Here is a 21,207-nt window from a genome sequence, read left to right as displayed (position 1 = left end):
CATATTTTTTATTGCTTATACCATCAAGTCATCGTTTAGCATTTCTTTATCAATCAAAAAATAAAAAGGGTGCTTCCCCCCCTCCTCAAACTAAAAACGAATCTTTACAAAATGATCTAAATTCATTTTTTTTAAAAACCTGCCACCTAGTGGGTCACGAGGATACTGCAGGTGGGCCATTAGAGGTCATAAAAAAAAAACATTTTTCAGAATAAAGTTTGAAATTACCAAAAATATTTTTAAAAAGTAATCAGAACTAATAAAACCAAACCATGAAATTTAAATTGTTAGTCTTCATATGTGACAGTTTCACATGTATATACAGAAAAATAATCATCTTAGTATTATGTTGATCAATATGCAATAATTTTTTGAGATTAAAAAGCATATATTTTTAAATATTTGCGTGTCGAGAAGCCTTTTTTTTTTTTTTTTTGCTTTTATGTTTTTCTTAAATGGAAAGCTGCATCATTTGTCCAGTTTTTACTTTTGTCAATTGCGAGTGACGCCTGCATTTGGCCACTAGATGTCACTGTGGCGTGTTTCAATGTGCCAGGAAGAAATCTTTTTCAGAACCATTGGTTAAGTTTAAAACATCATAAAAGCCTTCCATCACAAGCTGATATTGTTACCTGGTTTGGTTTGGTTTGTCAGAAACTGAGATGAGACTAGAACATGAGACTTTTGTTTTTAAATAGATGAATTTAGCTCTTTATAATAATAAAACTCAATCTGTAAAGTGGTTTATTTATGTACTTAAATGATATAAACACTGTATTGATTGAAGTTAAATGTTCAGAATGTAAAACGTGACTTCATTCAGAAATATAACTTCATCACATGCTCTAGTTGTTGCTGTTCTCCACTCGTCTTCGGGTGGATGAAATCCGTCCTTTTCCTTGCCACTCCGTCTTGTCCTCGCTCACCTTCAGATTGATATCTGCTGAGCTGTTGGTTTTATTTGTGGCAGAATTGTTATCATGTTCACAGACTCTCAGCAGAAACGACACGTGCTTCAGATCAATCCGCGACATTCAGCGAGGTGCAGCACGCGGTTTGAATTCCTTCAGGTCCGGTGGAAATGCACGAAAATACGTTCAAGAAGTTCGATGATCATGATGCAGTTTGTGATGAAACGACATGTTTGTCTGCGGGATCTTTTGGCAGGCTGTTTTGGCCCCAAGCTGGACGACGCTGGGGTCACCTAGGGTCACCACCACCCGTCTAGTCTCATCCAGTCTTTGATGTACTTGGCCTCATACATCTGTTGGTTCTCTTCAAATGTATGAAATGTAAGCCAGGTGAGTCAGGTGTGTGAGCAGGTGTTGGCGCCACGTTGTTGTGTCCACAGTATGGAACTATCTTGGGTCCTGGATGGCAACCACACAGGTAGACACCCATGATCCGTCTATCTGCTGTAGCCAGGTGAAATATGGGTGTGTCCTCAACCTTCTCCTCACTGATGCACCTGCATGGTGGACTACCCTCACACTGCACGCTATGCATCTGACTACAATTTATTATATTTGTGAAGATATAAAGTACCAGAAATTAGACAAGCAGTCAAAAAAAAAAAAAAAAAAAAAAAAAAAAGAAAAAGGAAGCACCCACAAGACAGAAAATAAAATCCAAATAGGGCTGCAACTGATCAATTTTCATTGATTAGTTGCAGCTCTTAAAGAAAAAAAAAAAAAAGCAGATTAACTGATAATGCTATTAAGATTTCATTATCAGTTAATCTGTTTTTTATTAGACCTTTTGGTTATAAAATGTAAAAAAAAAAAAACTGAAAAATATCAGTTTCTCAAAACTCAAGATGATGTCATCAAATATGTCTTGTTAACGAGCCAAAGTCATTCTGCTTGTCAGAGTAAAAATAAATAAATAAATAATCACATCTAAGAAGCTGAAATCAGAAAATTTGGACATTAAAACGGAGGTACGTAACATCTCAAACTGACGTACGTGAGGAAAAACATCTGATAGGCTGGAAATACAGAAACAAACTATACTGTGGGACACACACAAATCAAAAAGATCCAACAAGTTACACACAATGGCATCATTCAAGATCAACAGGTCACTGTTGGCAACCATATTAAAATATTTACCAAAAATGATAAAAGCAATTTTCATTATAAAGATTATCAGTTTATGCACAGTGAGAGACATTTTAATCTAATTGATGTCAAAAATAAAACCCAAGTAATCACCTGGCTTTTTTTTTTTTTTTAAATCGCAGTTGATTCCTATAAAATTTACCATTTGATTTCTAATTTATCCACGAGACTTTCTGCTGAGATCTGTGTGTCTTCTTTTTGTTGCCTTTGTGCGTTTCTGCTGCATTAAGTCCACTGAATAATTCTTGAGGATCACTTGGACAAAAGCCCAGCGGTGCTTCATCTTCTGCACATCTTCAATCATTCATGTCATTATTCTTTCATGTCTGTTGCTCCCCTGAACAGTTTCTCAGAGTAAAGCTCAACACACTCGATGACCGTTCAAATCTTCGTCTTTGTCATCTACATGCCTTCATTTTTTAATTATTTTTCATAATCAGTGACACGTTCGTCCTCATTTTTCTACCTGACCTTTCTCTCTCTCATCTCAGCCTGAAGACTTCCAGTAATTTAGAATCTTGGCGGGATTTTGGGCGTGTCTCTTCAGAACACTCCACGTGTTGTGGTGATGACATTTGTGAGGATACATGAGACGTGTGCGTGCTCGCCGATGGTCCAACATAAAGCTGGACTGTGACCGCGAGTCCTCCTCAGACGTCCAGCAGCAGAGACGGAGGAGGACAGGGAGGGTGCAGGGGGGTAAAAGATGGCCTCTGGAGTTCTCCAGATGATGGAGGAGTGTGGGCGCCATGGTAACCGTGCTAATGAGGAGGTGATTTGGGGTGTTGGCTGGCAGATGGCTGTTAATCAGACACGGTCAGCCAGAAGAAGTAATGATGCAGAAACTCTTTTTAAATATCATCTTTTATTACGGAGACGTACACAAGCGCACCAGCAGGCCGCCTTCGTCTCGCTCTAGTTCACGACTTCGCTCTTTTTACAAACTCACTCGGAGCGAGACGTTAAACAGGTCCCGGTCCTCAAGTGATCAATCACGACTGAGTAGAGCCAGGAGACAGCCTTTAGTCCCATGTGATTAAACCGCCACGGCTGTCGTCTCAGGCCACATTTACTCAGCTGGAGGGACCAGTGAGGGTGGAGCAGAAAGACCGACTTTATTCTGATGTTCTACAAACACCTTGAAAAGAGCAGAAACCTGCTGGTGTGACAAGCGCAGTAAATGTGGCTCTGAAACGTCGTGCTCATTCCTACACATAGTTTTCACTGACATCATCACAACCACAAAAACCCGGCTGCCATGTTGGAGGCCAAGTGAGATGGCATGTAGCATAGTACACAAAACAAAACGTGGTGCTGCAGACATTTTAAAGACCATTGAATCCCAGAAGAAAAAAAACCATTGACTTTCAGTGCGCATAAAAAGGGGAAACGCGTTTCACATTTTTTGGCTGATAACATGCATGAAACCGCAACGTGTTGAAGCATTAGCCTGAAATAAACTGGCCATATTTTTAATGTGCTCAATCTGATTTTCCGCTGGAAAACCAGTGGTCCTATTGGGAATTTCATACGTGTTTTCCTGCCTGTGTACGTGACAACAAAGTGAAACTTTTGCAGTTTGAAAACAATACCTTGAACTCGTAGCATTAAGAAAAATTCCAATCAGTCTGTGTTTAGTACGATAGAGACCAGTTCAGGCATCCTTAAGTTGGTTTTACTGAATCTTAGGCAGCGGTGAAGACAAAAAAAAAACAAAAAAAAAAAACACAGATTAAACTTTGCACCAACAGTATGACGTAAACATGTTACTGGAAACAGTTTTTTAAAGCAAAACAAACATCAAAATTAGTGGGATGATCCTTTAAAATTAGCTTTGCAACAGCACTTTTTAAAAAGTTTTATAATCTGATGTGGAAAAAATCAAAACACTTTGCACCATTTTTCCCTAAGCGATATGAAATTTGTAAAGTTTCAGCCATTGTTCTGATCGTTCCTTTGGTTGACTGTAATAAACTGTCCCAGTTACTGCAGGTACTAAACCAGAAACATTCGGCCTCCAACATGGCGGATGCGAGAGAGATCATGTGACCGGCGTTATCAAACCAAAACTATGTGCGGCCTTGATCGCCTGCTGAGCAGGACGTCGCTACTTTAAAATAAATAATCTACAAAAAAACAAAAACAAAAAAAAACAAACAAACAACAACAAAAAAACCCCACAGGAAACCACTCCCGTCCAGCCAACAGAGGGCCGTGAAATGTACAAAGTTGTATTTTACGTAAAACACATCTTTTTTTCCTCTCTCTCTATTTACATACAAAACTGCATAAAACTGCAAGAAAGATCAACAGAACTGGAGTCATTTATAACAAAGGAAGGTTGTAGGAAATCACGGCGTCTAACCTTTGAGCTCTTTGGTAAGCACACAGATCAGAAAAAAGGACCGTCAAAGGAGCATCTCAGCTTTTTACAAACACTTAATTCTCAAACAAACAGACAATATATTTGTTTTTATTAAAACAATTATAGAAAACGGATGTTAGGACAAAACAAAAGCACAGTGCAAAAACCTACAAACTAAAATTCATCCAGTAGATGTTTTAACTTTTACACCCAACCGCTGTCTGTCTGCTCACCACTAGGTGGCAGCACTGAACTCTCTGCGCTTCAGGGAACCTACAAGCAGAAGAAGAAGCCTGCCCATAGCTGTACCTTGGAGTCACAGGTTGTACCACATCCAGGACAGAAGATTTACAAAGTGGACTTCTTTAAATTTTGTCTAGTCGTCTTCACATTAGCATCATCTGCTTGTCCTCTGCGCAGCTAAAACGTTTCTGCGTCTGAATCCGCAAGATGTGAAGAAGAATCTATGACAGGGCACCAGGCTGAGCCGAGAGGATATTCTGTCACACAAAAGCTCACCAAATGAGAATTGTAGGAATCTGAGTTTCAAAAAGCTTCAGAAGAACCTGCTCTTCATCCAGGTCCATTGCAGGCTGACATCTGGACTTCCTCACAGGTTGGGCTCAGGAAGGTGTCTAGAGGGCACTCCATGTTCTTAAGTCCTGCTAGCCTCAGAAAAAATGCCACTGGAGTCCACAGAGAGGGTCTGGACTACAGGCTCAGACATGTTCTCTGCAGCGTCTCCGTTCTCAGCCAGCTCACCCTCGCGCTCACAGATAACGGTCATCGGGCTGCTGAGGAGTCGGCTGCGTGCGTTGTACTTGCTGCTGGCAGCAGAGGGCGGCGTGCGCGACCGTCCGTACTTGGACCCACTCATTGAAAAGGATGAGGAAGTCGGTGAGGAAAGCGCCAAAGATTCGTAACGGTTCCATTCGTCAGCGGTTCTCTTCCCACGGCCGGGGGAGGTGCAGGGGCTGAGCGGAGAGGGAGGGGAGTCCAGTGCTGACTCGGAGCGCGTCCGCTGAAAGCGTGGATCAGTGGAGCGCAGCATCTCGGCAGCAGACATTCTGAAGCTGGTCTCGGAGCGGCTGCCTTTCTTGAGGAGGAGGGCTTTGAAGGTGTCACTGCTGGTGGAAGACTTACGGAGGTTACGCTGGATAGATCCCGTCTGGCGCAGCAGAGAGGACACCAGGCCTGGGCTCTGGGGCAGGGTAGATGATGGAGACGGGGAATTACTGCCACACCGAGACTTGTCCTCTTCAGTCTCCCTGCGGCCCAAGACCTTCCGCTTTGACCTAAGATGAGATGGTCACCAGACTGTCACATTTAAATTGTAATTAAAGGATTTACTTTTTATCTAGCATTGATATTTTTCTCGTCACCACTGAATAAGTGAAGATATCATAAGAAGTGTGGGGCACCAAGAGGATCTCCACAGCGGTAAATGTGCACATTTACTTCACCAAAGTAAAAAAAAGTTTTAAAATAACCAATTATGTCGTAAGGTACTTACCTTAGCCCTATGATATGCAACTGACTTGTGCCTGATTGGCGACTGTGGCTACAGAACTGGCAGGAGACAAAGGTAAGTGGCTAACAATATAACGGTTTCTGGATATTTATCGAGGTAAACATGCACACGTTGACCTCTGTCGGAATCCTCCACATGCTACACGTCTGACATTTTTGCCTCTTTGATGGTTACAAGAAGCAGTTCATTATGAGTGTTTTTAGTTCACACCTTAAAATTACACTGTTTGTGTTCTAAATCAATGCTGACCTGATTAAAACTGTTTCTGTCTCAAAACAAAGACAGCCCAGAATGTAAAAGTCGGGCATTCTCCTTTAACGTGAAGGCACAACTAAAAAAATAAAAAACATTCATAGAAATAAATATATTAATATCAACAGAAACAAAGCTACAACTTTTAACATCTTTTGAAGGACACAGGATAATCTGAGGCAGAAACAGCAATCTACAATCTGACACCTTCAAGCCACACCCTTAATCACAGGCCACACCTTCTTTTACAGACAACACCCCTTGATTACAGGCCACGCCCATTTGTACAAGCCACACTTTCTTTCCCCACAGACTGCACATTATTTTCAGACCACGCCCCCTTGACAGACCATGTCCTGATCATAAGTCACACCCTCTAATTTCAGGCCATATGCAGAATCACAAGAAACATTGGTAATTACAGGCTACACCCCTTTAACAAGCCACACCTCTAATCTTAGGCGATGTCCCTTTTCTACAGACCACACCCCTAATCATATGCCATGCCCCTTTATCATGCCACACAACTAAATACAGGCCTCTAAGTCACAGTGCACGCCCCTGAACACAAGCCACACCCCTTTTGCAAACCACATCCCTACTTTCAGGTCACACCCCTGATCACCATCCACTCCTCCAATCACAAACCCCTAATTTTGAGCCATGCCCTTAATTTCAGGCCACACCCCTTTTACAAGCCACACCCCATTTACAGATCACATCCCTTTGACATTATACAGTTAGCCGCTTACCCTCACGTCCTGCTCGTCCAGCATCGCAGGGCTCCACCTCGTCAATACAAATCAATTTCTGATGTAATCAGAACACGACGACTCTCATCGGCAATCAACTTGTCATGACTCAGTGGCGACGCACCACTGCACGTGCATGAGGCTAAGGTAAGCTGCTAACTCTATAATCAGCCTTTTTTTAAAGTTTCTTTACATTCAATGAGGGACACATGTTCCCTCTCCATGTTGACAGACATTTCTATTAAGTGGCGACACGCAGTGTTACACGTGTGTAGAACGTATACGAGAGACTGCAGCATCCAGGAACAGCGGCAGTGAACGCTGCCGTGTCTCCAGTGGCCTTTAACCCAGATAAGGACAGAAGTTGTTGAATTCATCAATAATGGATGAATCAAGAACTGTCTTTTTTTTGTGTCATGCAATGACTATATGGAACGTCAGATCTAAAGAACCGTGGAGAGAACTGTGGCCATCACGGTACCTGTGGATGACGGCAAACAAGTCCTCCGTAGTCCGGGGTTGTGTAGGTGAGGGGGTCACCATGTTCTCCTGGTGGACTCCGTTGGCTGCCGGAGAAGAGTCAGCTGCACTGAAGTCAAACACCTCACCTGAGAGTAACCAGAAGAGAGAGAAACCAGTCTCATGACCCGTAGCCTCCAGGGAGGACAGACTTTAGTGGTACGGTGTAATTTCTGGACAGTCTCACATCATCTCGATTTCTCCTCCTCGCTCGCTGCTGCAGGCACTCTCACTTTACACTCACCCCGTCCTCCCCTCACTATATATGTGCTCTCCCTCCCCTCCAAAGAGGCCCCTCCCCCTCCCTCACCCCAGAGAGAGAGAGAGAGAGAGAGAGAGAGAGAGAGGGAGAGAGAGAGGGAGAGAGGGGAACAGACAGCAGGACAGACGGAATGAGAGATAAAAGAGGTAAAACCAGAGAAATGAACCACCAACTTATCCCGCGCAGGACAAGTAAAGTAATAACTTCCCGTAATTTAAGGCAACACACCCACAACATAACTAATCAGGAGTTACCACATGGAAAAAATAAAAAAATATGTTGTCTGACAGATTATATCAATCTTCATGTCATAAAGATATCAGAATGATGCAGCTCACTATATTAAATTGGAGAGAATAAAATCAGAATTTTGCATTTTCATGTTGGATTTTTTTTTGCTGGGATCTCTAAATAATAAAAGTTGTTTTAAGTTATTTATCACTCCAACACTGCATCAACATCAATTTTCACACAGAATTGCTTGATTTATTGATTGATGCATTAAAAAAATATAAATTTTCATCAAATTCTACTTGCCAGCAAATAACTTTAATACTGCCACTAATAATAAAAATTAAGAAAATCAATTCTTGATTAATGCATTTTTATTATTATTATATTGAAATAATCATAATAATTTAATTAAATAAAATCTTAAACATTTTTCATTTATTTCTTAATTATTACTACTATTGTTGTTAATAATAATACTCAAAATTAATTCTTAATTCATGCATTTTTGGATTTTTTTAAAATTCTCATTTTGAATTAATAACATTTTTTAAAGAGCTGTAGTTCATGAAAATGAATTTTTTGTGTAGTGAGGGTCAAATGAGGAGTCAGTGTTCATATGTTAACATTCAGGGAACTACAAAGCGAGCGAGGATACTGACAAACACATTCAGCAACTTTAGCTTCAGGAAGATTTTTTAAACTTCTGTCTGCATCTAAGACAGAAATCATATGAATAATCAGGTGCAGAAGAAGCTTGGAAAAACTGGATTTTATTAAAAATAGTAAGATCTAACTCACCACTGTCATCCTCCTTTGAGCTGACAGATCCAGTGGTGCTGCTGGTTCCATCATCATCATCATCATCTTCATCTTCTTCATGGGCTTGTCCGTTGATACATGGTTTGTGGTCAAGTCCCATCTCCTGTCTGGGTGAAGCTGAGAGCTCATCTTGGTTTTCTATGGATGATTTACTGCTTTGTGGTTGTGTGTCAGAGCTTTCTGATGTCACATCGTCTTCTTCCTGATGTTGTTCTTCCTCCTCTTCCTTTTCTTCTGTTTGTCGGGCGTCTACCTGGTCTTCTGTTTGGGACGGGCTCGCCATACTCTCATGCTGAGAAGGAACCTCCTCTTTCTCTGGTTGAGTGGTAAATGGTGGAACAATATTGAGTTTGGGTTTCTTGGACACTGCTGGAGGTTTTTGTTTGACAGGTGAACTTTGGGTGGTGTCTGATGGATTTGGCAGTATTTCCTGCCATTCCACATTCCATTCATCCTTTTCTTTTCCATTTACGACAGCATTATTTGGAGTTTTGCCGATTATATCATAGTCCTCTGACAACAAGAGCTTTGAAACAGGCGATGGTGAGGAGTTTTGTGATTCTTCTTCAGGAGAGGAGCTTATCAGAGGCAATGTATCAGGATGCTGTTGAGCCTCAGATTCCAGGGTCTGGGGTTTTAGGATTGAATTTATATTAGTCTCCTGAGGTTCCACATCAACCGTTTGGATCTTCTCTGGGCGTCTCATTGAGCGTAGCTTCACACTTTGCAGTTCTACCGGGGTGATGAGTGGCTTACACGACTTTGTAGGGCTGTTGGAAATATTGGGGCTCTTTGGTTTTGGAACAGGTTTCACTGCCTTTACTACAGACATGTTGGCGAAGGCCAGGGTAGGCGGAGGCAGTGGAGGAGGTGACGGTGGTGGAGGTGGAGGACTAAAACTGCAATTGAGCAAGGAGCTGGGGTGCATTAACATTTCAGGGGAAGGTGGAGGAGGGAATTCTGGGGAGGTGGAGCAAATGGACGCTGGGCTCGCTGGAGAACTCTGTGGAGTGGTTGGTACCACTGTGCTCAGAGAGTCCGTTCTGGAATTCGGAGGTAGGGGTGGAGGGAAAGGTGGAGGTGAAGTGAGTGGGGTAGCTGGAGCTGAGGAAGATAGAGGCAAAGGTGGTGGGAGTGGTGGAGGAGGCCCAGAATTCTTAAGTGTGTCAGAAGTGTTGGAGGAAAGGGAGGTGGAAGAGGAGGACATGGACACAGACGAGAGGAGGGATGACTTCCTTTCAGGCACTTTTGGCTTGGGCCGGCTGCCTGAAGGAGACCTGGACCTGATAACTGAGGGCACTGGGGTTCCAGCTGTTGGGGTGTTGGACTGACTGGAGTAGCCGCTTGATGGGGAGGTCAGTCTGTGTACTCGGTCTGGGGATGAGGTGGCCGTTTTGGGCTTCACTGCCAGAACTCTTTCCTGGCCTGGACCTTCAATGGCTTGGCTGCTGTTGGAATTATGAATCTCTGATCCATTCTGTAGTTTTTCTGCGTGAGTAACGACTGGCATTTTATCTGCAGAGTTAGCTGGAGGGGTCAGCGGCCTGTGGTCTGCATAAGTACGCGGGTCCTCCATGTAGTAACCCCAAGAATCGGCGTAGTCGGAACGTAAGCTGCTGGTGTCACTTTGAGACGGTGTCACGTGGACTAACGAATACAGGTTGGAGCCGCCGACGCAGTTTGCATTAGCACCTAGCGAGGCTGCAGAGCTGCCCACACTGATGCTGCTCTGACTGCGTGGCCGTAGGACCCACGGGTCTTCATAGTCACTGCTGGGGCTGTGGGAGGTCGACGAGGGTGAGGCTCCCTTTCCTTTCCCTCCTCTCAGCCCCATCTGAAGACTCTGCTGCAAGCTGGCAATCAAAGTTTCATTGAGCAAGGCAGCATTTTTATCTCCACTAATAGCATTAACACCTCCAAGGGGCTTTTTTGTGGCTGGTTTACGCCGAAGAGAGTCCGTGCGAGCTGGAGGCATCGGAGGGTTCTTGGGCTTTCGAAGGGAGATACTGCGGGACAAAGAGCGGTCATTGTACAAACTTCCAGAGTCTTCCTGGTTGGCGAGCTCACGGCATTCATACATGCTGTGCCTGGTCGCCCGTCCGCCCGCTGCACCATGCCCCTGGCTGTTGCTATGGCTACGTGAACGCAGTCCTGAGTCCAGGTGCATAGACGTGAAGTATCCATCATTATCCTGTGAATAGAGAGAGCTGGAATCTGTAGTGGTTCTGGAGGAAAGCTCAAGGCTACTATACACCTGGTTGATAGGCGTGGAGCAGCTGGAGGTCAACAGGCGGTGTGGTACAATCACATTTTCTGGCGTGTCATAGATCCATTGCTCCTCTGTCAGACACGGCGGTGGGGTGGCAGCCAAAGTGCTGTGGTTTTGCACGCTGCTGTCCAAGTGCCTCGGCTCACTTGTGGCTGCTACAGACTCCAGGCCAGAGTCCTGTGGTGGGTGTGTTGGCGTAGAAGGGTCCAAGGCCGGGCAGGTGGTGGTGCCAGAGGTCAGTGGGTCAGTTCTGGCAGACTTGGATCGACTGAGTCGTCGGGCTGGGGAATGAGACTGATGGTTGGAGGTGTGCAGAGCAATGACCTCAGAGGAGCAGGACAGGGTGGCATTGGGGATGAGTGAAGTTGAGTAGGCAGCATGTGGGGAGACCATACAAGCTGGACTGTCGTCCCAGTCGCCTGCATGTGTTCCCCTCAGTTCCTGTGACCTGGGCCTGTGCAGGCTGCCTGTTTTTGGGGCACTTCTCATGTGGACGACTGTATTGTCAACTTGAAGCTTTCCAATCTGCCTCTGGTTTGTACTTTGTTCTCCTGACTTGATGGGAGTGCTGTAAAAGATGGGATCAGAACTGAGGGACACCCTGGCACCGTGTCGGGGCAGACTGTGAAAACGAGAAGCGTCTCCATTCAGCTGACAGGACAGCCCCAAAACCCCCACGCTGTCACTAGTGGAGAGCGACATGTTTCCTGTTGAGGAGGAAGCAGCCATTCCAGCCATCTGAGCAGCAATTCCCTGTCCTTTCTGTGCACGGATTCTTCTCACAGATGGAGGTACAACCTTGAATTCTTCCGTCTGACAACTTGAGTCTCGCGTTACAGAACGTCTAAGCGTAGAGTTGACACTCCCAGCTCTACCCAAGGTGGAGTACTGACCCGGGATGAACATGGAATGTGGTCGGAGTTCTCCGCCGCGTCCATTTGCTGCTGCGAGGAAACATCAGAGGAAGACGAAAAAAGAAGGTAAGACTCAAGCAGATGGAAATATGTTTTCTCTTCTTTATCCTCTACCTCTCAATGACTTCTCCTCCTGTGACCAGAGGGAATCTAATTAATTTGACTTTCTGCAGTCCTGCTTCATGCGTTAATTTCTGCTGGTCTTCATTAAGAAGGAAGGAAAATGACTTCTAATCTTCCTCTCTCATTCTGATTCTGACTCAGTCTGATCGAAAGATGAATCATCACTGGGGGTCCGGGACAGACAGCTGATGAGCTGCAGACAGCCGGATGTGCACAAATGTGTACGCACATGGTCATGCACAGTCACACAAAACAACAACACACAGGCACATTTACAAACAAGGACACACACACACACAAAGACAGAGACACTGTGGCATACCGTCCAGCAAAGACACAACATGGAACATGGATTGTTTAGCACATGTCCCATCTGTGAGGGGCGTCCCGTAGATACTCGTATTCCAAAACACATAATCTTTGGTCATGTCTTCACCCTGCGTCCTCTCTGAAAGCTGGCACACTCCGTCCTCCCTGTGCTCGGAGCTGGAGTGACAGCTTGGCTGCTGTTGCTGCAGCGATAGATTAAGCTGCAGGTCGACTTTGCAGGCAGCTCTGGTGCACAGAGAGGGAGGGCGCAAGTACCGGGACAATTAACACCCTGCACAGTAATTACGACATTCAAAGGCTCACATCAGCTTCCTTCTTATCAGTTCTGGTGATCTTATGGCTTTGAAAAATGAGGCTCTGCTTAAATGCTGCTGTCATGCTGCAGCGCAGAGCGGTGTAAATAAACATTAGCCACGCGGTGCTGGCAGCAGGATACGGGGACCTGTGACGCTTTGAGATTAGAAGTCCCACATGACACAAGAGAGTCAGAAATAGGAGGCCTTTTATGTGTCTGCATATTAAAATGATCAATAAGGCTGCAGGATTAAAACACACACACACACACACACACACACACACACACACACACACACACACACACAAACACAACATCCTGCAGAAAGTCCAACACAACAGAAACCTCGACACTCAGCTTCTACTCAGTGACTAACAGGAGATATTATTAATCTGTGAGGTTTGTAAAAGAGGAAACAAACAAATAAACACAAAATTAACTAGGAAGTGCCAAGATTAGCCATCTAATTATACTGGCTCCACCCATTTTCCAACTGAATCTGCTTCTGGACAGCCCAATCTTTTCACCAGGTTTTATGAAAAGCAGTTGGGTTGAAATCTTCTGCACCACATCTTGACTTCTGTCCAAAATTTTCACTGAGTTTGAAGGAAGACTGATTCATTAGTTGTAGTTGGTCTATTCATTAAACAGCAAAAATAATTTTAAAAGGCCGTGACTCTTTTCAGACCAGGCCCAAACCTTCTATCAAGTTGAAGTTAAAAATAATCAATGCAATATTAAACTGTTCCAAATTTAATGGAATCTTTTTCCAGGATGGGCCCAATGTTTACACCAAGTTTCAGGTTTTTGGTAAATATGATTATTATTAATAATAATAACAAATAAATAAAAGCTTAAAAAATCCCAACACTCACTAGCAAAATCCTCATCACTGACATAAGAGAAGTACATTTTTAACTTTCAGAATGGTTGATGAAACTTGATAAAGAGAGAATGTGGACTTTCTACGGAACAAATTCTGGACCCTGAACCTACACTGGACTCACTCTAACTTTACTGTCTTCACTTTGCTTCTGTCACCTCAGTTATGATGTAAAACCAAAAATACATATATAATAAAAAGAGAAAGGAATAGTTTGTTTGTCCAGATGTTAGTGCAGGTCTGTGGACAGTAGGGGGCAGCAGCACGTTGTCCCACAGTGATCCATACCTAGGTCCAGGTTGAAGTTGTCAGGCAGCCCTGATATAGTCTTTCTGCGTTTGACCTTCTTGGACCGGCGGGACACGGTGTCAGTGTTAATGAGGGAACGCCGGATGCTTGCCTGTCGGTCAAACACCGCCCCTGGTGGCCGGGAGGGCGAGAGCAACGCAGGCAGACAAACAGGCAAACAGCAGTCGGTTAGTAGAAGAACAATCTCAAAAACATGCAGGTTTATTTATTTTTAAGTGAAACATGCAGCGCCAACAGAGTGGGAATCAACCATTTACACAAACACCAGCCAAAGAAACACTGCTGAGAATTCTCTTCCCAGTCTGACCTGATTCACACCAACATTCTGGAGAACAATTTATTTTTGGCTGCTGGATGCCGTTAATTCCCAACTCTGAATGTGAGTAACAGAGTGTAAACAAACACATGAGGCAACAAATATTTCATGCTCATATCTGTCACACACACACACACACACACACACACACACACACACACACACACACACACACACACACACACACACACACACACACACACACACACACACACACACACACACACACACACACACACACAGAATCTGAAGTGAGGCGTAAACTCTTCTTTGTGTCCTGTTAACTGAAGGAAAAGCCATTTCTCCCTGAACTGTTGCGTCTGCTGTCTGATGAGCTGGTGACAGCCTGCAGGCTTTAGGGAAACAGAAACTGATAGGAAGGCAGAAACCTGAGAGAATGTCCCTGATCTGTCTCCATCACAGAGATCCAAAGTGACGGGACACCAAGTCAACAGTTACTCATGGAGAGCGAAAATATTTCTAGCTTACAGGCATGTAAAGGACGACGGGTTTACTGGAATAACAACAGCTTTGATACCCGCAAAATTCAGATGTTGACATCAAACTGGAATCAAATTTTAAACATTGATGAACTTTCAGAGCGAGACCTGCCACCGGTGACGATTTAAGTTTTTATATTTCTATCCAGGTCCTGTTATTTATTCCAGGAAAACCAAGCGGCAGCAGGAAAATAGAAACACTGACCAAAGGTCATCTTTGTGTTTGTAATAATGGAGGCAGCAGCAGCAGCTGTCAGGAAGCCCCGTTTCCTCCGTCTTACTGATTGAATAACGTGACACGCTACCCGGGGACTAACAGTGACAATGTGACTGTTTTTATCTGTCAGAAGGCTTGACCCGCCCTGAGAAACTGTCAAACTGTTTTCACACTCAAACACACGCTCACACATGCATAAAGGAACACGAAGGTCAGTTTGTAAGAAACATGACGGGAGGAAACGGTGAGCAAACAGGCAGACGTGTGTGACTGGAGCATCCCGCGTTTCCTCTGTGGACGTCTGGATCCGGCCAATCATCATCTCCGACAAGACCAGGTTCTTATCAGCATCTGTTACTCAGCAATCTCATTTAAACTGGGCACGTGCAAAACCGCGTCATGCTGCTTGTTTTCACTCTAACAAGTCTGAAGTGTTTCATTCATTTATTTCACTTCGTGTTGTGCTGAATTACAGTGACCCTTTAAATATCAATTTTCACCAATCTGTGAGGTTTAAATGCCTTTTTTCCCTCACTTGTGCACCGCTGCACTTTGATTTAAGATAGCGCAGATAAACGTCTGCATTTGTTTTCATATGCACATCACCACCAGGTCGCAGTGAAGGTTTATATTGCCTAATAAGCACAGTGATTTGAGATGATGCCGTAACCACAGCAAAGGTACAAAGTCAGATATCTGCAGATCCAGGGGGGTTATGATGCATGAGAAGCACAGGGTATCACAATACGTATCCAGGTTTTGGTACTGGGGCAGACACGGACAAATTTTCTAAGTCTCTGTATCAGGTTTTTGTGTTAAATATTCCATAAAGTCAGTGATGGGAACAGCTAACCACAACCTTAGCTTCGATAACCACTAATCAGCTAACTGAAAAGTTATCTGTTATAATGCTAAACCGATAAACCACCAAAAAAATTAGCGGAAGATACAGCTAACTGCTAACTGATAACTTTCAGTATTGTCTCCGGTACACTCTCAACTACTAACAAGTTTTGATTTGAGTTTAAACACGGCCAATGCTTCTGACAGAATCAAAGGCGATCACAAACCCAAACACAGCTAATGAGTCAGCGCTTCTGTGCCGTGAGGCAGACATCTTGAAAAGGAAAGCAGGTTTGACTTATGGTTTTGATTTATAAATCAAATTAATCTGGATAGAATAACTACATTAATGTCAACTCTTAAAATGGGCAAAGTGAAAATATAACACATATCTGTCAATTTTAAAATAATGCATGTATTCTGAAGATTTGAACACACACAGTAGGTGGCAGTGTTCTATGCATTTTGACCCCGGTTATATCACACGGTTGTCAATCTGAATCAGAGCTTAACAAACAGACTTTTCGGTTTTGCAAATGCCTTTTTTTTAACAAATGGAAAAAAAAATGACATTTTACAAAACCCATTTATTTGTAAACACCAACACAAACATTACATTAATTTGTGTTGGTTTTTAGATAGAGTGAATTAGTCAACCAATCAGTGTGAGCGAAGTTTACCCATACTCCCTTTGGGCATCTGTGTGTGTTAATGTTCAAATCTTCAGAATTAGTGCGTTATTTTAAAATGAACAGATATGTGGTATATTTTCACTTTGCACGTTTTCAGAGTTGACATTAATGTAGTTATTCTATCTGGATTAATTTGATTTATAAATCAAAACCATAAGCCAAACCTGCTTTCCTTTTGAGGACTTCTGCCTCACGGCTGAACTGCTGTATGCTGTCAAGGGTAAGGACTTTTTTTTTTTTTTTTTTGTGGCAGCCTGGCGGCCAGGCCCCTTCTGCTGGGGTAGCATTGAGCTCAGCTCCTCTCAGCTGCCTCACTGCTGCAAAATGCATAGCAGACAGGAACCAACAGGGTTTGTAAATGTTTTCACCACTACTAACCATGTAAAAGAACGTTAGCAGTCTAAAATTTATCGGAACTAAGTTTATCGAAAGCTAATTGGTCTGCTGATGGCTTTTGAAGTTAGCTGAAAAGTTAATCCGCTAACAAAAAAGTTAGGTTTGATAATTAACGGTTAGCAGAACTATGAACACCACTGCATAAAGTTTATTTAATCCATTAAGCACAGAGGCAACATATGTGTGCAAACCTAAACAAACTACACTTCCTATGACTTTAAAGGCAGAAACACACACAAAGTACCCGATCTTAAGGGGTTAAACACAGGATTTAAAAATAACATAAAATAAATATGAATTTGTTTTAATGTGCTGAAGTCTTTGGCTCTGGTTTGGGTCAGATGCTGGTATGTGACCGAGTAAATGTGGATAAGAACTGTTGGGGTCTTGGAGGAGACGTGCACTTTAATCCAGTCAGCCACAGAGGGATTATTAATGGAACATTCTGACATTGTTGGTGATTTGGTACATTCTCCTGAATGCTGTTTGTTAAGATTAGATCATGTGCAACTCAGAGTGTGGATTAGATGCACACAGCTGAAGGTTTATTATCCCATCATAAATAAGAGTCAAGCTGTAAAAAAATAAACAAACAAAAACACAGGCATTTCTCAAGATTTAGGTAGCATTCAAGAAAACAGAGTGAAAGTGGTTACTGGTGGATCACAGACAGACAGAAGGGATGAAACTGGAGGAGTAACATTTGTTTTTTTTGTTGTTTTTTTTCCAGTCAACAGATAAATAAATAAAACGGTTTTCAGCGGGTGTGTCGTACCTGTGACATTGATGGCGACTACATCTGTGGCCACGGCCTGGGCCACCTGCCTCATCTTCTCCTCTGGAGTTGGGAGGGGTGTGGCTTTGGGACATACCACCTGTCCATCAGGCCCATCCCCATCCCCTTCCTGCGGTGTTTGGGGCCTCATGGATAGCTGAGACTTGCTGTCTTCGACTGATGAAGCTGTGGACTATGATGAAGAAAGGTCGATTTAGAAATGTTGAATAAAGGACAAAGTCCACGTCATATGTTGAGACAAACTACAGAGCAGCTTTGTCTGTCCAAAAGAGCCCTTCACTGCAGTGACTCAGTGGACAGAAGCACAGCCAGATGGCTATGAGGCTAAGGTAAGCAGCTAACTGTATAATATGTTGTTTCAAAAATTTATTTACAGTTAGTGAGATGAAAATGCGCACATTTATGGTACGTCCCTTTAGATCTTGTCCATGCTGGATCAAGGATGTGCTTACTGATTGTTCTAAATCAATAATGCGCCCATTCTGTGCCCAGGCTGAAAATCTAAAACTTCCCCTTTAAAGCAATCAAACATACTGAAGATTTATGATTAAAATTTTAGTTTTTCATCCATGAACAGTATAATTAAAATACACACATCAAATGGAATATAAACAAATAATAAATTAGAATGTTGGTCATATGATGTACTTCCACTTCTGAACACTGGAGGGCAGAGCGGCACCGTTTATGGCCAGATGATGTGCTGTGCACGTGTTCTCCACTTGTAGTGATGTTGTTCTTGATGTGCACTGATCTGAGAAGCCCTGTGAACTGGGAGTGTGTATCTGTACCTTTTTATCGTTGTCGTCATCGTCGTCTTCCGGCAGGCTCCTGGTGGACCGTAGCGGGTCAGAGAAGGTGGGACCCTGAGAGTAGTACTGGGAGCTTCGGAAGCCATCTTTCCTCAGCTTGTCACATTCTGGAAAACAAACATACAAACAGGTTCCTATTTTTGATAATGTTTGAGGTATAATATCAAAAGTGGTAATTAAAACCTTGTGGTTGGTTAGCCTTTTGTACTGAAATGCTTCAAACTTTGTGTTCTTTAAGTTCTGCTTCCACTGTGCTGCAAACCCTGACAGAGGGAAAAACCACTTTGTTGGGATAATAAGACAGTGATGACGAAGTCTAAAATATTTAACATGGGGTGGACAGTCAGGGTGTTCTGAGTGTCGGGTAAATAAACTGTGTCGCACCAGGAAGTGCCTCCATCGTTTGCCAAACCAAACGTGCAGATCACAAATCAAATCCCATACCGGCTCAATCAAAACCGACCACCACTAATACTGTTGTCCAACAGGGTGTTGATGTACACTGGGCTACTGTTGGAAAAATAATAATGGTAATAATAAGTCATAGTAGTAGTCTAAGATATTTAGACAGATGACGGTTTGGTGAATGTGTGTCTCATGACTACGGAGCCAAACCGTCTTCACACCTCGTCTCGTGACCACCTGCTGTGATGGGGTGGCGACCGCAAGAACAGCGTTTCTAAATGAACGTGTGGAACCAGAGACGGGGCGTCTGTTCCAGTCTGTCACACACAGATGGCAGAACAGCTCTTTTTTTCTCTCCTCATCTGTCGTTCTCTCAGGAGGCATCCAATCACCTCCCCCCCCCCCCCCCCCAAACTACCCTTCTCTAAAAGTAAGTACGTTCTTTTGGCTTCTCCATTTTTGCTCTGGGGCGCCACGGCAGATCTGAAATGGTTCTGCACATTGATTTGGCACAAGTTTTACACTGGATGTGCTTCTTGATGCAACTGCAGGTTACATGGAGAATGGAAAGGGGTGGACTTGAACTGGGAACCTTCTGCTTTGGAAGCACTAGTGGCCGGATCGCCGGCCACTAGCCAACCTTCTGCTTTGGAAGCACTAGTGGCCGGATCGCCGGCCACTAGCTAGGGCTAGCGGCCGGCGATCACCTTAGTACTTCTCTGTTTTTCTTGTTGATTAATGCTGGCAAATTATACAGTATTTTTTGTCTTTCTGATGCCTGATTCTGTTTTTTCTCTGTTTAAGGTGCAGCTCCATCCAGAGATGGGAGTTGTGTTCAAATTCAAATTTATTTATATAGCACATTTAAAACACAGCTGCAGCTGACCAAAGTGCTTCACAATAATAGCAATACAAAAGTGTAAAATATTAAAGGGAAAAAATAAAAATAAATAAATAAATAATCTAAAAATACAGAGCAAAATAGCAGAGCAAAGCATATACCACTTAGCCAGTGTTGAAAGCCAGGGAGAAGAGATGAGTTTTCAGTCTGGACTTAAACTGTCCCACAGACTCTGAGGACCTGACAGTCAGCGGAAGATCGTTCCAGAGTCGTGGCGCTGCGACAGAAAAGGCTCTATCACCTCTGGATTTAAGCCTGGCTTTAGGAACAGCCAGGAGAAGCTGGTCAGCTGACCTCAGAGCCCTACGTGGAGTGTACGGCTGCAAGAGCTCACTCAAATACATCGGGCCTATACAGTGCAGACACTTAAAAACAATCAGCAAAACTTTATATTTAACACGAAAGCCGACAAGGAGCCAGTGTAAGGTGCAGAACACGTGTTCGCAGGAGCAGGAGGATCGCCAACACATGTTCGTGTTGGCGATCCTCCTGTCCTGTGCGCCAATAGCATTTCTTGTATATTCGTCCGTGAATTGTTCTGTGAATTGTTCTGTAATTTATGTTTTGTATCATGGCCCAAGCAGAGGGTCACCCCTTTGAGTCTGGTCTGCTTGAGGTTTTTTCCTCAGAGGGAGTTTTTCCTTACAACTGTTGCTCTGGGGGTTGGTAAGGTTAGACCTTACCTGCGCTTTGAGGCAACTCTGTTGTGATTTGGCGCTATATAAATGAAAATAAATTGAAATTGAAGCAAGCGGCCTCCACACCGCCAACTAACAGCAGGTCATATTCAACATATTTTAACCAACACAGATCTATAAATCCTCAAAGCCCATTTCAGGATTCTAAATAAAAAGCTGGTGTGTCTTTAAATGGAAAGGAGGCGGGGACAGGAGCAATGATGAGTCTGTACTTCAACTACATCTCCTGATGTGTACAACCTGATTGGTTGAGTATTATTGCTCAGCTGAGGTGTGCACTCTGTTCAGTGCGAGTGCCTCTTCCACTTTAAAACATGTGAAGCACAATTATTATTCCGTTTTGAAGAGTGGCACACACACTTCACTTGTATCTGTGCACATCAGGCACGGCGTTTTGATCTCTCTCGCTAATTACAGTCGGTCTCTGTAGAGAGTCTCGCTGTCTGTCCTAACGAGGACGGCAAAGGTAAAAAGACACAGCGGCGGCGTGGAAGAAAGGATGATGATAATGAGAGTGATGGTGACGCACAGATGATTGGTGTGAAGCCTGATGAAATAATAAATAAGTGGTAATGAGCTGAGTGCTGCTTGTTGCAAAGCAGAACAGAAAACAGCAACAGATGACAAGCAGAACCTCTGAAGGATGTTCAGGAC

At 43.5% G+C, this 21,207-nt stretch overlaps 1 protein-coding gene across 10 annotated transcripts in view; it reads right to left on the bottom strand.

Annotated features, from left to right (window-relative positions):
• Positions 1 to 3,054: 3,054 nt before the first annotated feature.
• Positions 3,055 to 21,207, bottom strand: part of nhsl1b (NHS-like 1b) — a 111,638-nt gene continuing 93,485 nt past the window's right edge. For 5 of the 10 annotated variants that reach the window (XM_034162337.1, XM_034162341.1, XM_034162345.1 and 2 more), the window contains exons 3-8: positions 18,529 to 18,656; positions 17,717 to 17,909; positions 13,957 to 14,088; positions 8,834 to 12,067; positions 7,502 to 7,628; positions 3,055 to 5,780 (exon numbers count right to left, since the gene is read on the bottom strand). In XM_034162337.1, coding sequence (XP_034018228.1) covers positions 5,141 to 5,780; positions 7,502 to 7,628; positions 8,834 to 12,067; positions 13,957 to 14,088; positions 17,717 to 17,909; positions 18,529 to 18,656 — 4,454 coding nt within the window. In that variant the 3' untranslated portion in view covers positions 3,055 to 5,140. The remainder of the gene's footprint in view (positions 5,781 to 7,501; positions 7,629 to 8,833; positions 12,068 to 13,956; positions 14,089 to 17,716; positions 17,910 to 18,528; positions 18,657 to 21,207) is intronic. The other 5 variants (XM_034162340.1, XM_034162346.1, XM_034162344.1 and 2 more) reach the window with 3 other exon arrangements.

The sequence above is a fragment of the Thalassophryne amazonica genome, chromosome 21 (assembly GCF_902500255.1).
Source record: "Thalassophryne amazonica chromosome 21, fThaAma1.1, whole genome shotgun sequence".
NCBI lineage: Eukaryota > Metazoa > Chordata > Actinopteri > Batrachoidiformes > Batrachoididae > Thalassophryne > Thalassophryne amazonica.
This window is presented reverse-complemented; position numbering and strand designations above follow the sequence as displayed.